The 18,885-nt window shown below is 34.6% G+C and overlaps 1 protein-coding gene across 11 annotated transcripts in view; it reads left to right on the top strand.

The window, feature by feature from the left end:
* RIMS2 (regulating synaptic membrane exocytosis 2) overlaps positions 1-18,885 on the top strand; it is a 495,218-nt gene that overhangs the window by 347,577 nt on the left and 128,756 nt on the right. For 4 of the 11 annotated variants that reach the window (XM_075495094.1, XM_075495095.1, XM_075495096.1 and 1 more), the window contains 2 exons: positions 7,504-7,683; positions 8,812-8,921. In XM_075495094.1, the coding sequence (XP_075351209.1) occupies positions 7,504-7,683; positions 8,812-8,921 (290 nt within the window). Of the gene's footprint in view, positions 1-5,920; positions 5,993-7,503; positions 7,684-8,811; positions 8,922-9,759; positions 9,793-18,885 lie in introns of all 11 variants that reach the window. The other 7 variants (XM_075495097.1, XM_075495101.1, XM_075495100.1 and 4 more) reach the window with 3 other exon arrangements.

Here is an 18,885-nt window from a genome sequence, read left to right on the forward strand (position 1 = left end):
TCAGTGACACGGTTTACTTGAAACTAAAAAAATCTGGTAAAACCCAGAATTAATCCTTCAATATTTTAATGCAAGTTTCTCTCTTCTCTAGAGAGGAGAGGTTTGTAAGGGTCTTTTGGCTCAACATTAGTGCAGACACAGAGACTTACTTGAGACCATATTTCATCCCTAGCTTTGTGAACCAGAGTGCCACTGTTTGCTGGCTCTCCAATTTTAAGTGTTTGAAGTATACACTTAATTTGTGCTTACGGCAAGGGCCATGCTTATTAGTTCTTCCTGGGAAAGTGCACAAGCATACTGAAAATGGACAGAATTTGAAGAAGGCTGGAAAGTCCTTAGTGTAAACAAAACTTTTGTGTTCGCTTTTGATAGTCATATTAAATAGTTCTGGTTTACTTTACTTGTCTTAGATTTAGTATTGTATAGATGCTAATGTAGGTAAATATTGGGGAAAAAAGCAGATTTGTAACTTGAAGGAGAAACTTATTTGTTAGTACTCTGTCCCCATTTAAATTTAGCTCCAAAAAGCTGTGGAAAAAGAAATAAAAGATAAGAACATTTGTTGTGAACCAATATGACTTTTAGGTACACCATAAGGCATAGAACATACCTTAATAGAATGAAGACTACTGAAACGGACCAGATTCTTTTAAGATCAGTGGATTTACAGAATGCCTTTAACAGAAACAGTAAGCTATTTTGCTCATTTGTAATTTAAGAGCTTAAAAGATAAAAAAATCTTACATAACTGCTTACCCTGGAATGATCTGATTGAAATCCTGTCCTCATCAAGTGACAGAACTCTTGTTGACTTCAGTGAGGTCAGAATTACAGGTCTGTTGCCAAAAGCTAAGAAGACAGATAAACACATATTTGCAGTATTAAGCCCTGTTTGTGATAATTTACTACTTAAATGTCTGCCATATTATTGGTCTTTTAAAATGTTACTGGGTAAAAAGAGGCCAACTAAATACAGTGTGCCATGTACAAATAAAATATTTAAGATCTGAGGAAAAAACAATCCCACAAAACCCACCAAGAACTAAGTACTTTTCAAATTTTGCATTAGCGCTGTACTGTTCAAAGGTTGATTTAGGTACATGCTTAATTTTAAGCCTACAACTAATTCACTTGATTAGTCTGTAGTCTAAGTGCTCTGCTGAACTGCATTTGAACATTCAACCCTACTAGGAAATGCTTCTGTCTCACTGCTCCTCTCTCAAGATTCTCTATGCATTGTCTTATATGCCTCTTATGCTTCAGTCATGAAATACATGTTCTTTAAAACCCTTGAATGTTCCTGTCATGGCTCATACATTATGATACAACGTTCAAGTTGAGTGGGTGAAATATTGTGTTCTGAAATGGGAAAAAATGTGTAATAAAGTTATAATATAAAGGTGAAACACTTATACTTTGGAATATTTCTAATAGTTTTATTAAAATTTAGATTATTATCTTGGAGAGAATTGCAGCAGTATATTCAGTTATAAAATTGAGCTGGGGAGGGAGAGGATTTCAGCTCTCTTCTTTGAGAATTTTGAGTTCGCAGCTTTTGAATGCTAATCAGTTTTACCATGATCTTCAGTGAGTCATCTCATGAAGAAAGAGATATGTGTTCCTGCAGTGTGATTCTTTAATATGTGTCAGTTGAGGGTCTATGTTAAAGCTACTAAAAGTTGGAAGCAGTTGGCAAAATACAAGGTACTATAAAAGGCAACTGGCTATGTCAGTGAAAATGTATGTTACAAGTACCAGAAACAATAATGTAAAAACAAACACTTAACATATTACATTATAGCAAAAATCTGCCTAAGTCACTCAGACTTTTAAATTAGTAGTGAAGGAATACCTCCAAACATTTCATATTGTAGGCACAGAATAAAAATATGAATAAATGTTAATATGATAAAGTTAGTGCAAGCTAAATAAATTGGTAAGACATAAGGCAACATATACGTTGCTTGCATTCATTGGTTCACCTCTGTGTAAGGAAATGGTAGGCTGCAAGGTTCATTTTTTGAGAAATTACCTTTCAGTAAAACACTGGAAACTGATTCTTAAACTAGTTAAAGTTAACTAGTTAAGTGAAATTAGTATTATTATTAGCTCATTTGCTGTGTTTGCTTTCATTTGAATGCAGTTACAAATAGTGTTAACTGGAAGTTAAGAAGTCTCTTTCTCAAAAGCATTCACCACTTCTTTTTGTTTGATGGTGAGATTTTCTATGAAGAATAAATTACTTATACATTTTTCTATTTTCCCTTCAAATGTAGAAGTTGCTTTTCTATTCCTCCAAAATACACAAAATTAATTTGGTCTGATTTTACAGATAAAGAGAATATGAAATATTGCAGTCTTAATTGTTCCAAGATTGACGCTACTTATTGGTTTTATTGATATTTGATTGTAATAAGCTAGCATAAACCTCTGACTGCATCCAGAGAATCATAACCTAACTTGGGTTGGAAAGAACCTTGAAAAAACTATCTGGTCTAACTCCCTACTTAAAAGCAGGGCTTTGCTATTCCTCAGTAAATCTATTGTTTATGAAACATATTTTGGAGAGTAAACCTCTATAGATATAGCGAAATATGCTTTCTTTAAGCATTTTTATAATTGTACCACGCCATCACGTGTTAGCATGGTCAGATATGTCTACAACAGAATCACCAAAGTGACTGCAATGCCATGTACAAATACCTAAGCAAGCTGTAAGCAACTGAGTTTCTGTAGCTGTAGCAGTCTGTGCGTAGCGGTGTGGAGTACAATGTGCCTGGGATTGCAGCCGAGTTCTCTGCTTTGTCTGCTTAACTGAGTTAGCTAGTAGAAAAGTCGTTCAGATACTGGCATGTTACAGTTTAGTCATGCCTGTGACTGTCATGTAGATATACCTGTAGTTATCACATACACTACAGTGTAATGTGCATGTGAATAGATCATGAGTGTGTGCATGTATGTATACAGATATATATACTACATATATATAAAGCATGATAAAATATTACTGCAGCAAAAATATCTTGCTTAGCTTCCTATTTTTGTTTATTTTGCAAAAGTACCTAAAAGCATTATGTTCCTAGCTTTTAAAAAATATAGCAGCACATAATTTTATATGAAGTTTCTTTATCGGTATAGATGAGTGATTTGGTGAGATATCCAGTCACCGATTTATCTAGATATTTGGCAGTATACTGCTTCTTCCCATTTTCCCATTTTCCATTACAATACTTATGACTCAAATTTAAATTTGCTTGGTACTAGAAATCTCAGTTGTTTGTAGACATGCTTATCTATGTTATGCTAACAGAGGATCTTGTGTCTGTGACTAAACAGCAAAGTTCCTATAGCTAGTAGAAGAATATCATGTCCAAGGATTGAAATCCAGCAGCCATCCACAGACACTGACAGGTATTACCATTGTATATTAGCTGGAGTTTGAAATTACGATAATTAGAAAATGTATTGCTGTATTTTTCTCGTTCTGTGCTCAGTGTTTCTAGATGAAAAAAGATGCACTAGGAGCTGAATTGTAGTGTACTGTAATCCTACAGCAATTCTATTTTTATTTCTTCAGTTTTTTGTTACAAGAACAACCTAGTACTAAAATTGTGATTGGCATGATCTCATAGCTTGCTTTTTTAGTCTTGCACACAGTAAAAGAATTTAACAGCGTCTTTCAAATAAACTGCTTTCAGTTATTTTGGGGAAAAAAACCCTTTTATTTGTGTTGTAAGCTGTTATGATTGCTTACTGTTGAAAAATGTTCATCTTTTATAAGGCTTTCTCTATACATAAGTTTAGATCAATGAATGTATTCATTTGTTGAATATTCCCCATTTTGTTTGTTAAGAAAAGTAACAAATCTGAAAAATTAAAAACTAGAAATTGTTATTTTCTGCATTGGGAAAAGAGTTAGCTTTTGAAATTTCCAGAATATGAATATAGAACAATGCAGATAAATCAGTAGTTAAAACAAAATGTTGTAGCACCTTTGGTTAGATACTGTAGTTACTAGAATTTACAGTGGTACCTAAATAGTATGGGATTCTAATTCTAATTTTTGATGGGTTTGGAATATAAAGTTAGATTGTGAATACTCACAGAGCTTTCTGCATGTTGGCTTACAGTGAGCTCAAACAGTTTCAGAGTGATAGGTGTGCTTGGTTAAGAAGCAAACACTTACTGCTGTACTCTTTCCTCAGTGTAGGGGAGATTTATGCTCACAAGTGTTGTAGACTTTGACAGGGGAATAGGCCACCTACCATGCATGTTTTCCTTAGCAAAGGTAGAAGGATGCTACGACAGGCAATACTAAATGGAGGAGGTCACTATTTGACATTTCATTAACTGTATTTTTTCTAATGAAAAGTCTGTTAGCAAAGATAAACAGCTCTAGCATACATTAAAATATTACATGGATGGTGAATACTTTAACTTAGACTGTTATATTTCCCTCTTTAAAAATCATAATTCGTATGATATGAATTATAATGGGAAGAGAGGAAACTTTCATCTAGATAACTTGGCAGCATAAGCCCTCAAGAATTTTACCTGAAAAGTTATGAACTTCTGTTTCTAATTCACCGAGGTGTTTTAAAAACTCCCCCTCCATGGTTATGGCTGGATTGTAATATTAATCCGTGGTTGTATACTGTGGTAGGTGAGGAGCTTCACGGCCCAAGCAGGTTATTGGAGTGATATTTTTTCTATAAAAGGGACAGTTCGTTTCTGAAGACCTGGATCATATAGCACATGTGTTTACTGTTAAAAGGACAAAAAAATATGTAAGGACAAGGAACAGACAGTAAAACTGTCTCTTGAATTGTGCTTTATACGTGTATGATCTAAAACGACACAGTGAAGCTTTCAGGTGGAAGACTGTCAGTATGCTTATATAGCCTTCCCTTTGCTGCTGTGGGTACTGAGAGGATTGCAGCATGTAGCCTGTAACTTGAGGGTAACAACTCAGTTTCACCTCAGGATTCAATTTAGTCTTCAAATCCTTCAGTCTACAAAACAACAGTGGTGCCAAAGCTTCATCTAAAAGCAAAAGGTTCATTGCCAAAATCCATGTTCTCCTTCACTTCTGGGAACTCCTGGCTGTTTTTCTACTTGAAGTAAATGCCAGCTGCAGATTGTGGCAAACTGAATATTTATATTAACAATTGAATATGAAATTTCTGAGGCCTTAATCTGTTAGCATAGTGGTTAGCTATAGCGGCTCCATAATGCTCTGCAGAATACAAAACCTGCCCACTAAGCCATGAGTACTGATCCTAATGGTAAAAATGCCTCCCTGCCTTCTAATACAGGCAATCAGTCAGATCCCTAACATCCTAAAAATATTTTTTATACCGCAGCTAAAGAGAATGAGTCCTTAGAAGTAACAAGTGAAAGAGGCTTAACTTCTCATGAAGTATTTATGAGAATCATGTGGTTGCTACTCACCTGTTCCTCTGTATGTCCTACCAGCTGTTGGAAAGAGAAAGAAATAGAAAATGGAATGATACGTCTCGCCATATTGCCCAGTCCCTGCTGCTGTGTGCTCCAGCAGTCCCCACTCACTGGCAGGAGAAGGGTTGTTCTAGCTCGCTGTGTGTGACAGACCCAAAGGAGAAAGTCTCTGGGGGCTCACTAATTTTCTTAAATATGTGGGTAAACAAGGTAGGGGTGGGTTGTCTGGACCTTAGTCATATTTTCTTTTGTAATTTTGTTAAATTTAGGAATATTTTTTCTTGGAATTTATTCCCATAGTCTAAGAATTTTTTCCTATGGTCATTTATTTAACTACCATGCAGGTGGCTGACACCTTTCTCACCTCCATAGCACTGAAACCTCTCTTAAACGGTGACCTAAACTAAGCAACATTCATATCAAAGCTAAGGTTGTGTTTCTTTGTCTATCCACAATGTAAAAGAAGCGAGACAGTGGATGTTTTTGCTGATGAAGCTTCCCCTTCAGAAACAGAACTGATAGAAGAAGAAGTGAGGTAATTTTGTTGTGGTTTTGTGCCAGGCTCATTGTACTTTTCCTCCAATCTTTAGTGCCTCGGCTTATAATTACCATTATGTGTCTCCCTGTGGTGTGTTTGCTTGTTAGGAGCTTATAGATGTAGGTTCATGGTGAATGGTATTATTCTGAATCTGTCTGTGGCAATTCCTTCGTATGCTCTAGGAGTCCAATTATTACCTCATGGAAGGCCTGAAGAGACATTCGTTTTAATGAATCTTTTATCAACTCATTCAGCAAAGTTAGCCACCCTAGAGACAACTATACTCTGTCTCAATATGGTTTTTAGAAATAAAATGCTGTTAATAACATAAGACTCTTCATAATGAGGCTGTGGTATGTCTCTCTCTTTTTTGATACTAATTAAAATTCGGCTTCTTGTTACAGTTAATCACCAGCCAGTCACTCTTTGTATTAACTGACTCCATTGTAAAATGCATGACTTCGCTCAAGGAAAAGTCCTGAAGGGTACATGTTCCCCATTTGTATTCTATAGCTGTTCAGTTACTCAAGGATAGCTAGGAAGAGTGTGAATTTAATAAGTAGCTCCATCAGGGTATGAATTTTACTTTTAAAACTAGCTTGATTTTATGTATTTTAGAATATTGCTAGCAAATATTACTCCTTGCAAACAGACCAATTACATTGTGAAAAAAGGTGTAGCTTGATTAATTTCTGAAAGTAATGGCATGATTAATTGCCTAAGATAGTAGAAGACCAGACTGCTTGATCAAGAAATTCTCTTTTACTCAGCCCAATTTCTCCCCGTTGCATCTCTAATGGTAACTTTTTCCATTGCTGTTTTGGCACAGTTCTTCAGGCTGTGGGTTAGAAGATTTTTTTTTTATTACAAACCAAACTTTGTCTAGTTGGTGGAACCTCTGCAAGTACTAATGATGTTGTAGATTTTCATCTGACTACAGTCCGAGCACCACATATGAATCCATCACTATAGCATAGCCTATATTTTGACAGACATCCTGAGTCTAATAATAGTTAACAGTGCTACATGGTAATTACAACATCTGGAATGTGGACTTTCCTACAAACAAGAGTACTACCTCTAAAGATAATGCAGTCTGTAAAAATCTAGTCATGTGAGTAAAAATGCTCAATTAAACTGCACAATTAAATGAGTCCTTAGCTTTAGTGAGACTTAATATTATGTCAGTTATTCTTTCTCTCCAAGGTTATGTATTAATTAACAAAATAATATTTTTATCCAGAAATTGTCAGGAAACAGACTATTGCATGGATAGTCATTACTGAGACATTGGAAACATTTCAGCTCATTTATCCAGACTATGGAGCAAGCCAAATCATACATGTATAAAAAAACTGTATGTTATCAAGAAGCGAACTCAGAAAATTTACCCCCCCAAAAAATGTACATAACAAAATGATTTGCTCCAAACCAGTATCATGCAGCATATTTTATAATTAATAGAAAAGTCAAAGGTCAACTGAGCTGCTTTTTGACTAACATTACAGGAATTGTGAAGCAGCAGATAGACAGCCATATCAAAGATCCAGATCAACAGAGCAACGTCCTATGCTAGAGCGGACCAACTCCCGCTCCCGATCCACAGAGCGTCCTGACTCAAACCTCATCAGGTCGATGCCTTCATTAATGACTGGAAGATCTGCCCCTCCTTCACCTGCCTTACCGAGGTGAAACAGACAAATCAATCAGACTAATCCCCTTCTGCCCCACCAGCTCACCATTTTATTTTCCCAGTAGCTAATTGGTATCGCCTCATCCTTAGCTGATCACTAGTAGCAATAGATACTAACCCTTTCAGTGCCAACACACTATTTATATTCTACTCTGGATATAATGGTGTGGCTGCCATTGCAAATTGTTTGCTAACAGTATTTAATTACATTTGTTTGTGATTTCTCATTTATCAGGAATCCTGGATGGTTTCCCACATAAAGCACCTCATAATTATCATATTCTTCTCTTACAGAATGAGAAATTGTATGTGTTCATCAGACATTGCTTATGGAACAATCATCATAACAACATCAAATGAAACTTTTTTTAAAAAAAGTTTCTTTAAATGGACTATACTAACTTTGTCTATTAATTATCATTTTAACCACCATTTTCTCTGACTACATTTTACTGTGCCATAGTCTGTATTGTTCCTGTTTGAGTGCTATACTTTACTGATTGACATTTTGACAATTTCTATACATTACTCTTAGCTTAAATAAACATAATACAATAAAAAGATGAGTACATTTTGGTCTAGTTGATACTCAGTAAAGCCTCTCCTTATTTTAGAACTGCAGAATACATTCTTTTGTTTTCTGAAAGTTACAGTTAATAACATAAAATCCCCAGTGAGAGTTAGAGTCAAATACCAGTGTCTTTTCTCAGTTTATTACTTTGTTTAGACAAATCCCTGTAATCTCATTGCCACTCAATGGTAATTTAACCAAATACAAGCTGAGTAAAGATTGTTGCATTTGACTTGTGGATAATTTTATGTGTATGTGGGTATTATATCCATATGCACATGAATATACACACAATACATTTTCTGGCTTGACTGTGCAAACAAGCATCTTATGGATGTTCAGGCTTAGTTTGGCTTTCTTTTCTTCTTTTTCACAGAGAGATTTCTCTTTTTAATCAGGTCTTTTTCTGAAAAGAGAGCATAGTTTCATTATGGGACTGCAAGGGTCCCATGTGATCTAAAGCCTACTTAGTCATGTTATCAGTTCTTGATGGTATTTAAGGATGAATTTGTCATTTAATGGCTATGGTCTGTTTTGATATGTGTCTCATAGGTCACATCCTCGAACTGGGTCTGTTCAGACAAGTCCATCAAGTACTCCAGTAGTAGGGCGAAGGGGCAGGCAGTTACCGCAGCTCCCACCAAAGGGGACGTTGGAGAGAAGTAAGTGTATGGTTTCCTCCTTAATGACGTTGCAAAATTATTCATGAAAGTTGATTATATTTATTATTTTTCTTTTGGCATTACAGTTGAAATCTCTCGAGTTTTTGTGTACAGAATTAGGATTTGATAGTAGTATCGTATTTTGTACTGTGTTTTCTTCTACTGTGTTTTGCTATCTACAATACTCTTGACTGAAATGAATCATCAGCAGTACAATAATCATCAACAGTGCAATACACATGAACCAAGATGGACTAACTACTAACATGATCCTGTTCCTTTTGAACTCAATAGGTGTTTTGTCATTGACTTCAACAGGCACAGGAAACAATCTTTTGTATGTTCTTTAGTGATAAAACTGTGGCTCTTCTGGGAGTTAGGAGCATAGGTGATCACTTGTGGGTTCACATGGAGTGTGTTACAGATTGCTAATATAAAATCTCTGCATCCTGAAACAGGAAGAGCAAGAAGACAGGTAATAATATTTAAAATAGGAAAGGTCAGCAAGATATTTCATGATTCATGTTTTACTGGTACTGTAATTGTGCTTATCTTTAATGTCTTATAAAAGCACTGGTCAATGGCGACATTTTCCAAAATGTTTAGAAACAGAGGTATATAAACACATTTTTGATAGCAAATACATTTTCACCCGTCCACTTCTGATAACTAGATGTGCTGTGCAAAATCAGTCTAAATGGCCATATACACTCCTTTTTTTTAATCCTTCTTAACATGTATATTGTATCTTTTATAAAACTTCCATTGTTTTTAACCCCTGTGCTTTGGTTCCCTTTTTTTGTTTGTTTGTTTGTTTTGTTTTTGTTACTTTCCCTAGACAATGGAGACAAGGAGATAGAATCTTATGAAGGTCTGTACATAAAGGAGGGTTTGTTTTTCACCTGAAAGCCTTTTTGAGAGGTTATATAGGGAAAAATAAACCCAACTGCAATTGATGTTACTTGATTGCACAGACATAGTCAGAATTATTGTCATAATTATTTAGTCTTTTTTATATTCAGACCTGTGGTTCATAAATTGTACAGTGTTCTACATGAAAAAAAGACAGTATAAATAATACTATCTAAATATGATCATCCTTAGAAAAGTATGTAGACATGTACCCATTTTTAAATACCAAGGGTTTACACTGCAGCAAAGAAAAGTATTTCAGTTAACCGATGTATGTATGTACCATTTCAGGATTAGCACTTCAGGCACATATTTAAATTTAAGCATTTGAGGCTATTTGACATGCTTAATGTTAGCCATGCATTTAATCAGAACAGTGTTTTTATTGCAAGTATGTTATAATGTTATACAGTTGCTGAATCACTATGTAATTTTCAAATAATATGGAAGCAAAAATTAATTGAATCAAGACAGTCTTTCAAAAAGTTATGATACTTTTGCTTAAAATTAAATCCCTTTATATTTTATACTATTTAAACCATTTAATTTGCTTAATAGCAAGCCACAAGATATCAATTGCAGTCCTTGGTTATACCACTGAGGGTCTATATGTAGTATTACTGTATCTGTCTCATCAGACTTTTTAATTTAGTATTTACAGTGTTTACAGTGTTTATTTCCATTTTGGAAGCAAAACTTCATGAAGAGAAAACTTTGTTTTCTCAGATCATCACCCTAGTATATTCATTTCTTTGTCATCTTATGTGTTGTGAAATGCTTGTATGAAATACAGTCTAGATATGCCAGGAAATAATTGCATCTAATCACATGATGTTTGCTGTCATTGCTGTATATGCTTTCATGTTTTACCACTTTTCCCTGCTCTTTGCTTAGTATATCTATTTAGACTGTGAGCTCTTTAGGGCAGCAGTTGTGAAGTACTGCATATTTTTACTGTGTTTGATTAGAGAGGGTAGCAGTCTTATTTACATCATAGGTTCTATGGAGAGAAATATAATAAATACAATAAAATAATTATTTTTTATAGGAGTGCTAGAATTGTTTGCTCTGGTAAGTACTGCTGGGACTTGAGGAACTCTGTTTGTTTTTACTTGAAGACTGAGTAATATTTTCCTGTACCTCTGTCTAAAGTAGTCTTTTGGAAAATCTGGGTTATGGAAAATTGCCAAATCCTATGTATTGGAGTTTTAATATACAATCAAAGCATCATCAGTGACTCAAGATACAGTAACTAGACACGTTTCATGTTGAATTTGACATGTATAAAGGTGGTAAACTGTAGTTAAAAACATAATCCATAGATACAGCTTTCACACAGTATTCTATATAATTTTCTGTCTGGAATTAAGAACTCATATTCTAGTAACAACATACTTCTACTCTGAGGCTTTTTCTATCCTTCTTTAGGATTTTCTAATCCTTTTTTTTAAGGGGAATAATAATTTTCTTTAAAAGGAATAACGCTCTACAAGAACAGCAGATTACCTAACTTCAGTCAGTGACAGAATGTAATTATGATTAACAGCAGTTTTTTACTGTGGAGAATTGAATTTTACAAAAAGTTATTTTAAGCAAATGAAGTACCAGTGATAAAAACTGAAATTCAGTAGAATCAAAAGCGCTGACTATAGTAGAAGGCGTTTATGTTATTATTTAACAAATAAAGCAGCAAGTAAACCTGAAAGCTTTATAGACATTTGAAGAGATGTTTATGTGTTATTATATACCCTGGTAATAATCAAAACAGTTGTCTGTTGTTGGGAAGGCTATATGACCATGCTGGAAAATGTCATTGTCACAGAGTAGTCCTTTCTGCACTTACAGAAACATATACTTAAATGAGAAGAGTGGATTCTATATGGTATGGAAACATGCTGTGAAGGTTAACCTTTCTGTATTTTGAAATCAAGGATTTTATTGTTGACCAGATTAAGTTAAAATCCTACTGAATAAAAGAGTTAGTAAAAGATACATTATAGACAAACAGGAATTGGAAGTCATCTCGGTTTTGTAAAAGAGAAAAAGAAAAACTTCTATGTTTGTAACTCCTCCAGTAGTCTTATTTAGTTTCTATACATTTGAATAATCTGTATTTGTTACAGGGTTGAAACTGCATACCATTTCTTAAGATGTAGTAGAAATGCAGAGACTCAAGTAGAAATAAGGGAGTAATTTGCAGTTGGGGAGATTTTTTGTTATAGTGCAGCACTCAGTATAATGTGGAATATGGTGTGCTTATGGCATGTGACTAGAACTGGAAGGGAAGGAATCTACAGGAAAAGAAACCCTCTGGGTAACTGCTTTCCAGGTAGAGATATCTTGTTTCTAATGAACATTTGTAGAAAAACAGTAGTATTAAATTGAACTTGTTTTTAGCAGTGAAATGGTTATGTACTCTTAAATGTTCTGTATTATTAGCACTATAGACAATAAGTGAATTAAGAGACATTGATTTGGGGTAGATTTAGTTCAGTGAACTGTGTTACGTGGTTGCAGGTTTTTGCTCCAGGACACCTAGGTTTCCCCAGAATAATTTATTTCAAAATTCTGAAACAACTAGAGAAGTTTGTTTTTAAGAAATCTAGCTGTGAGTAGCTATGGAGGACCATTCCTAACAGTAATGTGTTGACCTATGTATCTTTTTCTCAGTGTCCCACATGCTCAGTAGGAGATCATACAAATATCATTAGCTATGTTGCATTTACAATCTTTTATGGTCATGACATTTTGGCTAATTCCTGAGCTTCCCACAGCTGTCTTGCTGCCAGTATCAGATTTACCTGTTCAGAAGAAAGACTCGGTATCTCTGAAATGCATGTTATTATCTTATCTAGCCAGAATATATCAAAAGCATCTAGGCAGTTTGGGTTTTGCTTTAGACTTTCTTAGTTTAGTGTATTTTCATGTTAGATGGCTGGAAAATAGTTCTGAAAATAAGTCTGGGACCACTTAAGGTTTTACTGGATTTTCACTACTGAAATGAGAGAAGACTTTTTTTTAGCTGAACTTTTGCTTGTATATTTTTAAATTATGCTAGAGATAGAGATATCTTGTTTCTAATGAACATTTGTAGAAAAACAATAGTATTAAATTGAACTTGTTTTTAGCAGTGAAATGGTTATGTACTCTTACATGTTCTGTATTATTAGCGCTATAGACATAAAGTGAATACTGGAATATTTATAGTTCTTAAGGGTTAACAAGATTTTTTTCATTTATATATGGATATAATATATTTCTTTGTTCTTACTCGCCTTGGTAGAAGAATGACTCAATGACTGCTTGCTGCTAATTAAAATGGAACACCATAAAGTGCTCTGAAAAGTATTCAGTATTAGCCCTTTCAGTTTGTTGTTAATTACTAATCAGAGAGAGAGTATTTTTTCCCTAATATAGATTTTTCCTTTTCCTCTTAAAAAATAAACATAGCCCTTTCTTTCTTCATCTCTACAAAAAAAAAAAACCCCAACCATCCACCCAACCATAAATACTAGAAAATTAGGTCAGGCCAAACAAATGTAATAAAACCTTTAAGTATAAAAATGAAGTGCTTAGAAATTTAGCAAATAGTAGAGCTCAGTGGGGATATGGTACAGACTTTAATTACATGATCTCATAATAATCTCATGTCTTGGCAAAGTTATTTCAGAGGCTGTTAAAGCTGACATTAATGCTGATTAACTGTCCCCTCTTAACTTCAGGTATGGGTGGTCTTATTCCAGAATAAAATTATCTGCGAATGGAATTAACAGGGGTAGTTGATTAGGTTTAATCAGGGATAGCTATCAGCCGTAACTCCAGTTTTTATATCTCTCAGATACAATTTCAAATCTTTAAAAAGAAAATATCTATACTGTCAATTGTAATGTTGTTGCAACTTATGCAGTATGGAGTGCAAGTTACTGAGACACTCTGATGGTTAGGAAAACACAGATACTGTTGACAGGCAGAAAGACATGCTGTTTATTTTAAGGGGTTTTGTCTCATTCAGAACATAATTTCTCTGTTAAATGAGAGTTTAATTATGTTAAACATAATTTCTCTGTTAATTTTGCAAAATGAGAAGGAATTTTATTGTGTGTTTTCCAGTGCCCTATCATAGTTTGATGGGAGACAGAGAAAGACTATTATAATGCAATTGCAGAGAACCTGTATTCACACTGGTCATAATTCTATCATACTCTATCAGCTGTGATTTCACAGGTTTTTAGAATATATGGCATACAGGTAGTTTGTTTTGTAAAAGGTGATTGATCACACGTATGTAATATGGGATAGGAACTTGAACTACCTTCAGCTAGGCTAGGAACTTGATGACTTAGTCAAACACAGCAGTCTGAAAAATGAAGGTACATATCTTTGCACCCACCCCCTTTTTGTGTGGATATTTCTGTGGTACTGGCTGTATGATGTTAGACATCTTCGTGCGTGCATGGGGTAACTTGCGTTATGTGCGCTTGACAGGAAAATAAAAAGAATAGATTACTTAACATCAGTAACAAGACTGCCTTAGGATAATGCATGAATCTACCTTGGGTTTTTGATTTCAACTAGGAATTTGCAAAAATATACCTTTGGTTTTTACTTGTGGATGCTTAGTTCACTCTCCTGAGAGGTGGCAGAGTCCTCGGCCCCCAAAGAATATTAAAATATTTTATTTGCATTAGTACATTTTCCATAGAAAAACTTGAACAAATGTTACCTATAACACAGGGCTTAGGGTGCTTAGTTGAAAGGTTCCAACCTTTCAAGGGAAGTAATGGTTCATAAGTTTCTCTTGGATTGGCAAAAGGAGGAATTAAACACCTCTTTCTTTATGCCAGTTGAAGCTCTTACCATCTAGGTCCGAGACTACAAAAGACATAAAGAAAAATGAGTAGAGAGTCATACAGCTGTGCTCATAACAGCTGTTGTTTATTTATGTTTCAGGGTACCAACATGCCAAAAACATTTTAGTTCAATTCTACTGGAATCGATTTTTTAAAGTCATTGGCACACCTTCTATACATTCTTTTCTTTGAGAGAAGGTTGACTGTATAGATGATGTCCCTACTGAATATTTTAATTGGAATTTTCAATGTCATGATTTCAACTGGAATTTAAATGTCCTGATTTTATCACAGAATTATAGAGCAGAAATCTATGTAGATATTAGTTTCCATTGCATTGGCTTTGATTATAGCCTAAATCTCTCTCCCTATTAACAATAACCTGTTAGAACAAGTAGTTTTTACATTTTTATTACATGCTAGCTAAACCTGAAGTCAAATAATTCAATGAGCTATTTAGTGGGACATAAACCTATACAAGTAATGAGAGAACTGGAAAAAATTCTGGGAACAGGGAACACAAAAAAATCAATAAGTAATCAAAATCTGAACCTTGAAAAACTACAGTATATTGCATCACATCAAAACAGTGTTTAATGAATAACTGACATTTAAATTAAAGCTGGCATATGGTACACCAGTTATTCAGCTCAACACTCTTCTATATCATTACTGTTTTTACCCTGGTATTAGATGAGCTTTGTCACAAAAGAAAGTTATGGTTCTTTATTAATGACATAAAAGAAAAATATTTGTGTTGCTTATCATTAACCGTATTGTCACCATTGTTTCCAACTATTTCAGTGTTCTCTAATATTTAGATATGCTCTAGGCAACTGTAGTTACTGATGGAAAAGTGTCTTCCTTTCTGAATTCTAAGTGCTCTGAAATTCAGGTAAAAAGCATATCTGGCAAATTGAGGATTTTTTTTCCAAGCTGGAAAAACATTTGCATTGTTTCTTCTGCACTTATTAAGGTACTGAGTATGCCCACTTGCTTATGATTTATACATGATTTTAAATATGCTCGTCGAGAACAGAGGCTTGGACTTTTATTTCTAGAAAAACTAAAGCAAAACCAAGCAGAAGATGCTTTTAAACCAATTATCTAGCAATATATGTCTGCTTTCTCTGCTTTGGTACTTATTGTCTGCTTTCCAGTGCTTCAATAATTTAATAAGAAATTGGCAACAAGGGATATTAAGGGCTGCATATGACCATCATTACTTGCAGAAGGATCTCATTGGAGTAAATCAGAGATATGAAGAAAAATAACACAAGGATTTATTTAATCTTTGATTCACTCAAAAAATAATTTATGCCACAGACTGAGGGTTCGTATGTTATTGTGAATGTCTTTTGTTTGATGTTTATCTTTTATTTGAACAGCTTGTAACAAAGCATGCATGTTTTTGTCTTGCTTTTTTTCCCCTATCATACCTTGCTTATACAAATGCAGCAGGAGATGAAGAAAACAAGCATACTGGAGTTCAGGAATCAGAGGTCGAGGCAGGTCTGTCTGACCACAAGTGCCTATCTCCTTTAGAAACATTTTCCCCTGAGCATGTAGGAAAGCTTTACCAGCCAGCTTGTAAATGTATTAAAAGTCAAAATCCAGACAACAATTATATCATTTTATGTAAGAACAAGACAAACAAATTCAATATAGCATAGTTTATTTACCAGTTTGTGAATGTTTAAAATAGTTCAACCTGCAAAAAGTCACTTAACTTTTAAACTTTTTTTTATCCCTCTTTATGGAAGTACTCTGTCACTATGACCAAATTACAGCCTTAGCAGATCTGGGTGAACAGACCTTAGATGTGGTACCCTCTACTTTGCATTGATACTTTTTACAAGCAGGGAAGTAAACATTATTGTATCATGACACTTTTTTTCCCTAGTTTGTGTAGGTGGACTGATGATGCTGAACAAAAAATAGTAGGAAACTGCATTACATGGAAATACTTCGAATATTTTGTATAATGTCCCTCATCCTACTTGGAAGACAGTTCAGTTGGTAGAAAAAGGAAGTTAGTGTGATGAGAACTGAAAGATGATGATCAAACCAAACAGATGCAAATATTTTTTCAACTCAAATACCATGTGATTAAAATATACAACTTTACCTTCTAATTTCAGAAAACACACACCGTACAGGTTCAAAGACATGCAGAGATCTAAACATTTTTTCAACCATCATTTTTCTGCTCTTAAGTTTCTTTCTCAAAGGAGGAATCATAAAAGCATAAATGTGCATTTATGTGCACTGTTAATAGGTTACATTGTGTTATCCCTGTTAATAATTGTCTGTGACAATACATCAGCTGTGGTGGATGTGGAAGAGCACCACAGATAAGCTTTTCTGGTTATAAATATTTGGGGCTAGACCAATGCTAAACTTAGCTGCCTATAAGTAGGCAGTGCGATACATACCTCAAGGCCCATGGAATGAAGCCCAGAGAAGGATAATGCACTGAGGTTATTACTGCAGTTATGTGGACAGAATTAAGTGCTCCAGAGGGGTGGCCCGAAAAAATGACAAGCTGAGCAAGAAACACATTTAGTACTAACTGGTAGGAAAAATTACTAGCTAAACATAAGTATGCCTAAAATGACATCCCTGCTTAAAAGTGTAAGTGCCTGAATCACAGTTTATTTGGAATCCCGTGCCCTGGACCCTACTCCCGTTGTTATTTAAGAGAAGAAAATATGGATCAGTATTTTCTTTTTAAAACAAAGTCAGGAATAATTACTGTGATAGGGCTCATTACTTGTTCAGAAATCTGGATGCTAGCGTAATTTCAAGATTTGGGAGCTGGAAAGCAGAGGGGTTTTTTAACTGTAGTTCTCACTTAAGCATGCAAAGTGTCCTTTAAGATCTTTGCCTTGCCATTTTTCATTATAGTACAGTTTACATTTTTCTTGCTTTTGTTATGGTTCTGTCTCTTAAGTGTGTATTGTTCACTGGTGCGTGTACTGTGTACTGTTCGCTCTGTGTGTTTTGTGATAACTCAAGCATAGTGCATGGCATTGTGCTTACATAGTTTGCAAAATATTGTGTGTGTTGTTCATCATAGTAGCTGTTCCAATTGTTAATCATCATTGTCTGTTTTTAATGTTATAAAGATTATGAGGAAAAACATCAAAACCCACCTGTTAATGGGCGAAAAGGCAAGTTGATGATGATATTGCTAGTGAATTGTGGGTGTTTGAGAAATTTTACTTATTTTTTTGCTGCATGTGTGTGTCTTGCTTAGTTCTACTAGTTCAAAATTAGTAAGTTCATGTACGTTCAATTCAAATGTGTTGTTTTACTTCTTGCACTTAAAATAATTGTTTTCAACTGTGGTTTTAAAATCTTGCTTGGAATCAAAAGCACCAGCTTTTTTTTTTTTTTTACAGCTAACTGTATTACTGAAGACGTAGTTTACACCACCTAGATATGTGATGATGTTGCCTATTTAGAACTAGTGGGATAGTTTCTGTGTTTTTGCTCATTTAGGAATTCCCAGTCTGCCTTGCCCTAAGAGACCAAGTACAGTTTGCAGACATCTACAAAACTGTCTGCATTGTCTTCCACTTTTTACCAGGTCTATACACTTTTATGTCACTTGGCTATGTATTTTACATGTTTGGCACGTTTTTGCTAGTCACAGGAGAGCTGGACCATTTTAATTAGCATATACTGGTAGAGAAAGGCTTATATTATTAGCAATCATCTCTATTGTCTAGTTCTTATTATGTTCAATATTCTTTTCTATTTCAAATGCTGTAGAAATAAGCTTAATTCAAAGCACTGAAATGTTAACATGGAGATTTAGATTTATTATCTAAAAATAGAATAGGAAAGTCGCAATGAACAACCACAGCTTACTTTGAAGTTTTATTCGAGTTCATGCTTCTAAATTGCTTTGATAATTTTGAAGAAACCTCTTACTATTTCTCCACATACTTCTAAAGCCACATTTTACATTTAGACTTTGTCTCATCAGTATCTTCTGCCAGTGAATGAACTGTCATCTAGATAGTGCCTTGGCTTCATTAAAATTTAGATATTCACTCTTACACTTCCATCTCTATGAGGAGCCCACATGGGGAATAGCCCCAGTTACACTATTACAGGCTATTCCTAGCTTTCTCTTCCCTAGAATAACTTAGCAGAAAGAATACAGGTATCAGGAGAACAGGGATTCAGCTTTG

The sequence above is a fragment of the Mycteria americana genome, chromosome 2, assembly GCF_035582795.1.
Source record: "Mycteria americana isolate JAX WOST 10 ecotype Jacksonville Zoo and Gardens chromosome 2, USCA_MyAme_1.0, whole genome shotgun sequence".
Classification (NCBI taxonomy): domain Eukaryota; kingdom Metazoa; phylum Chordata; class Aves; order Ciconiiformes; family Ciconiidae; genus Mycteria; species Mycteria americana.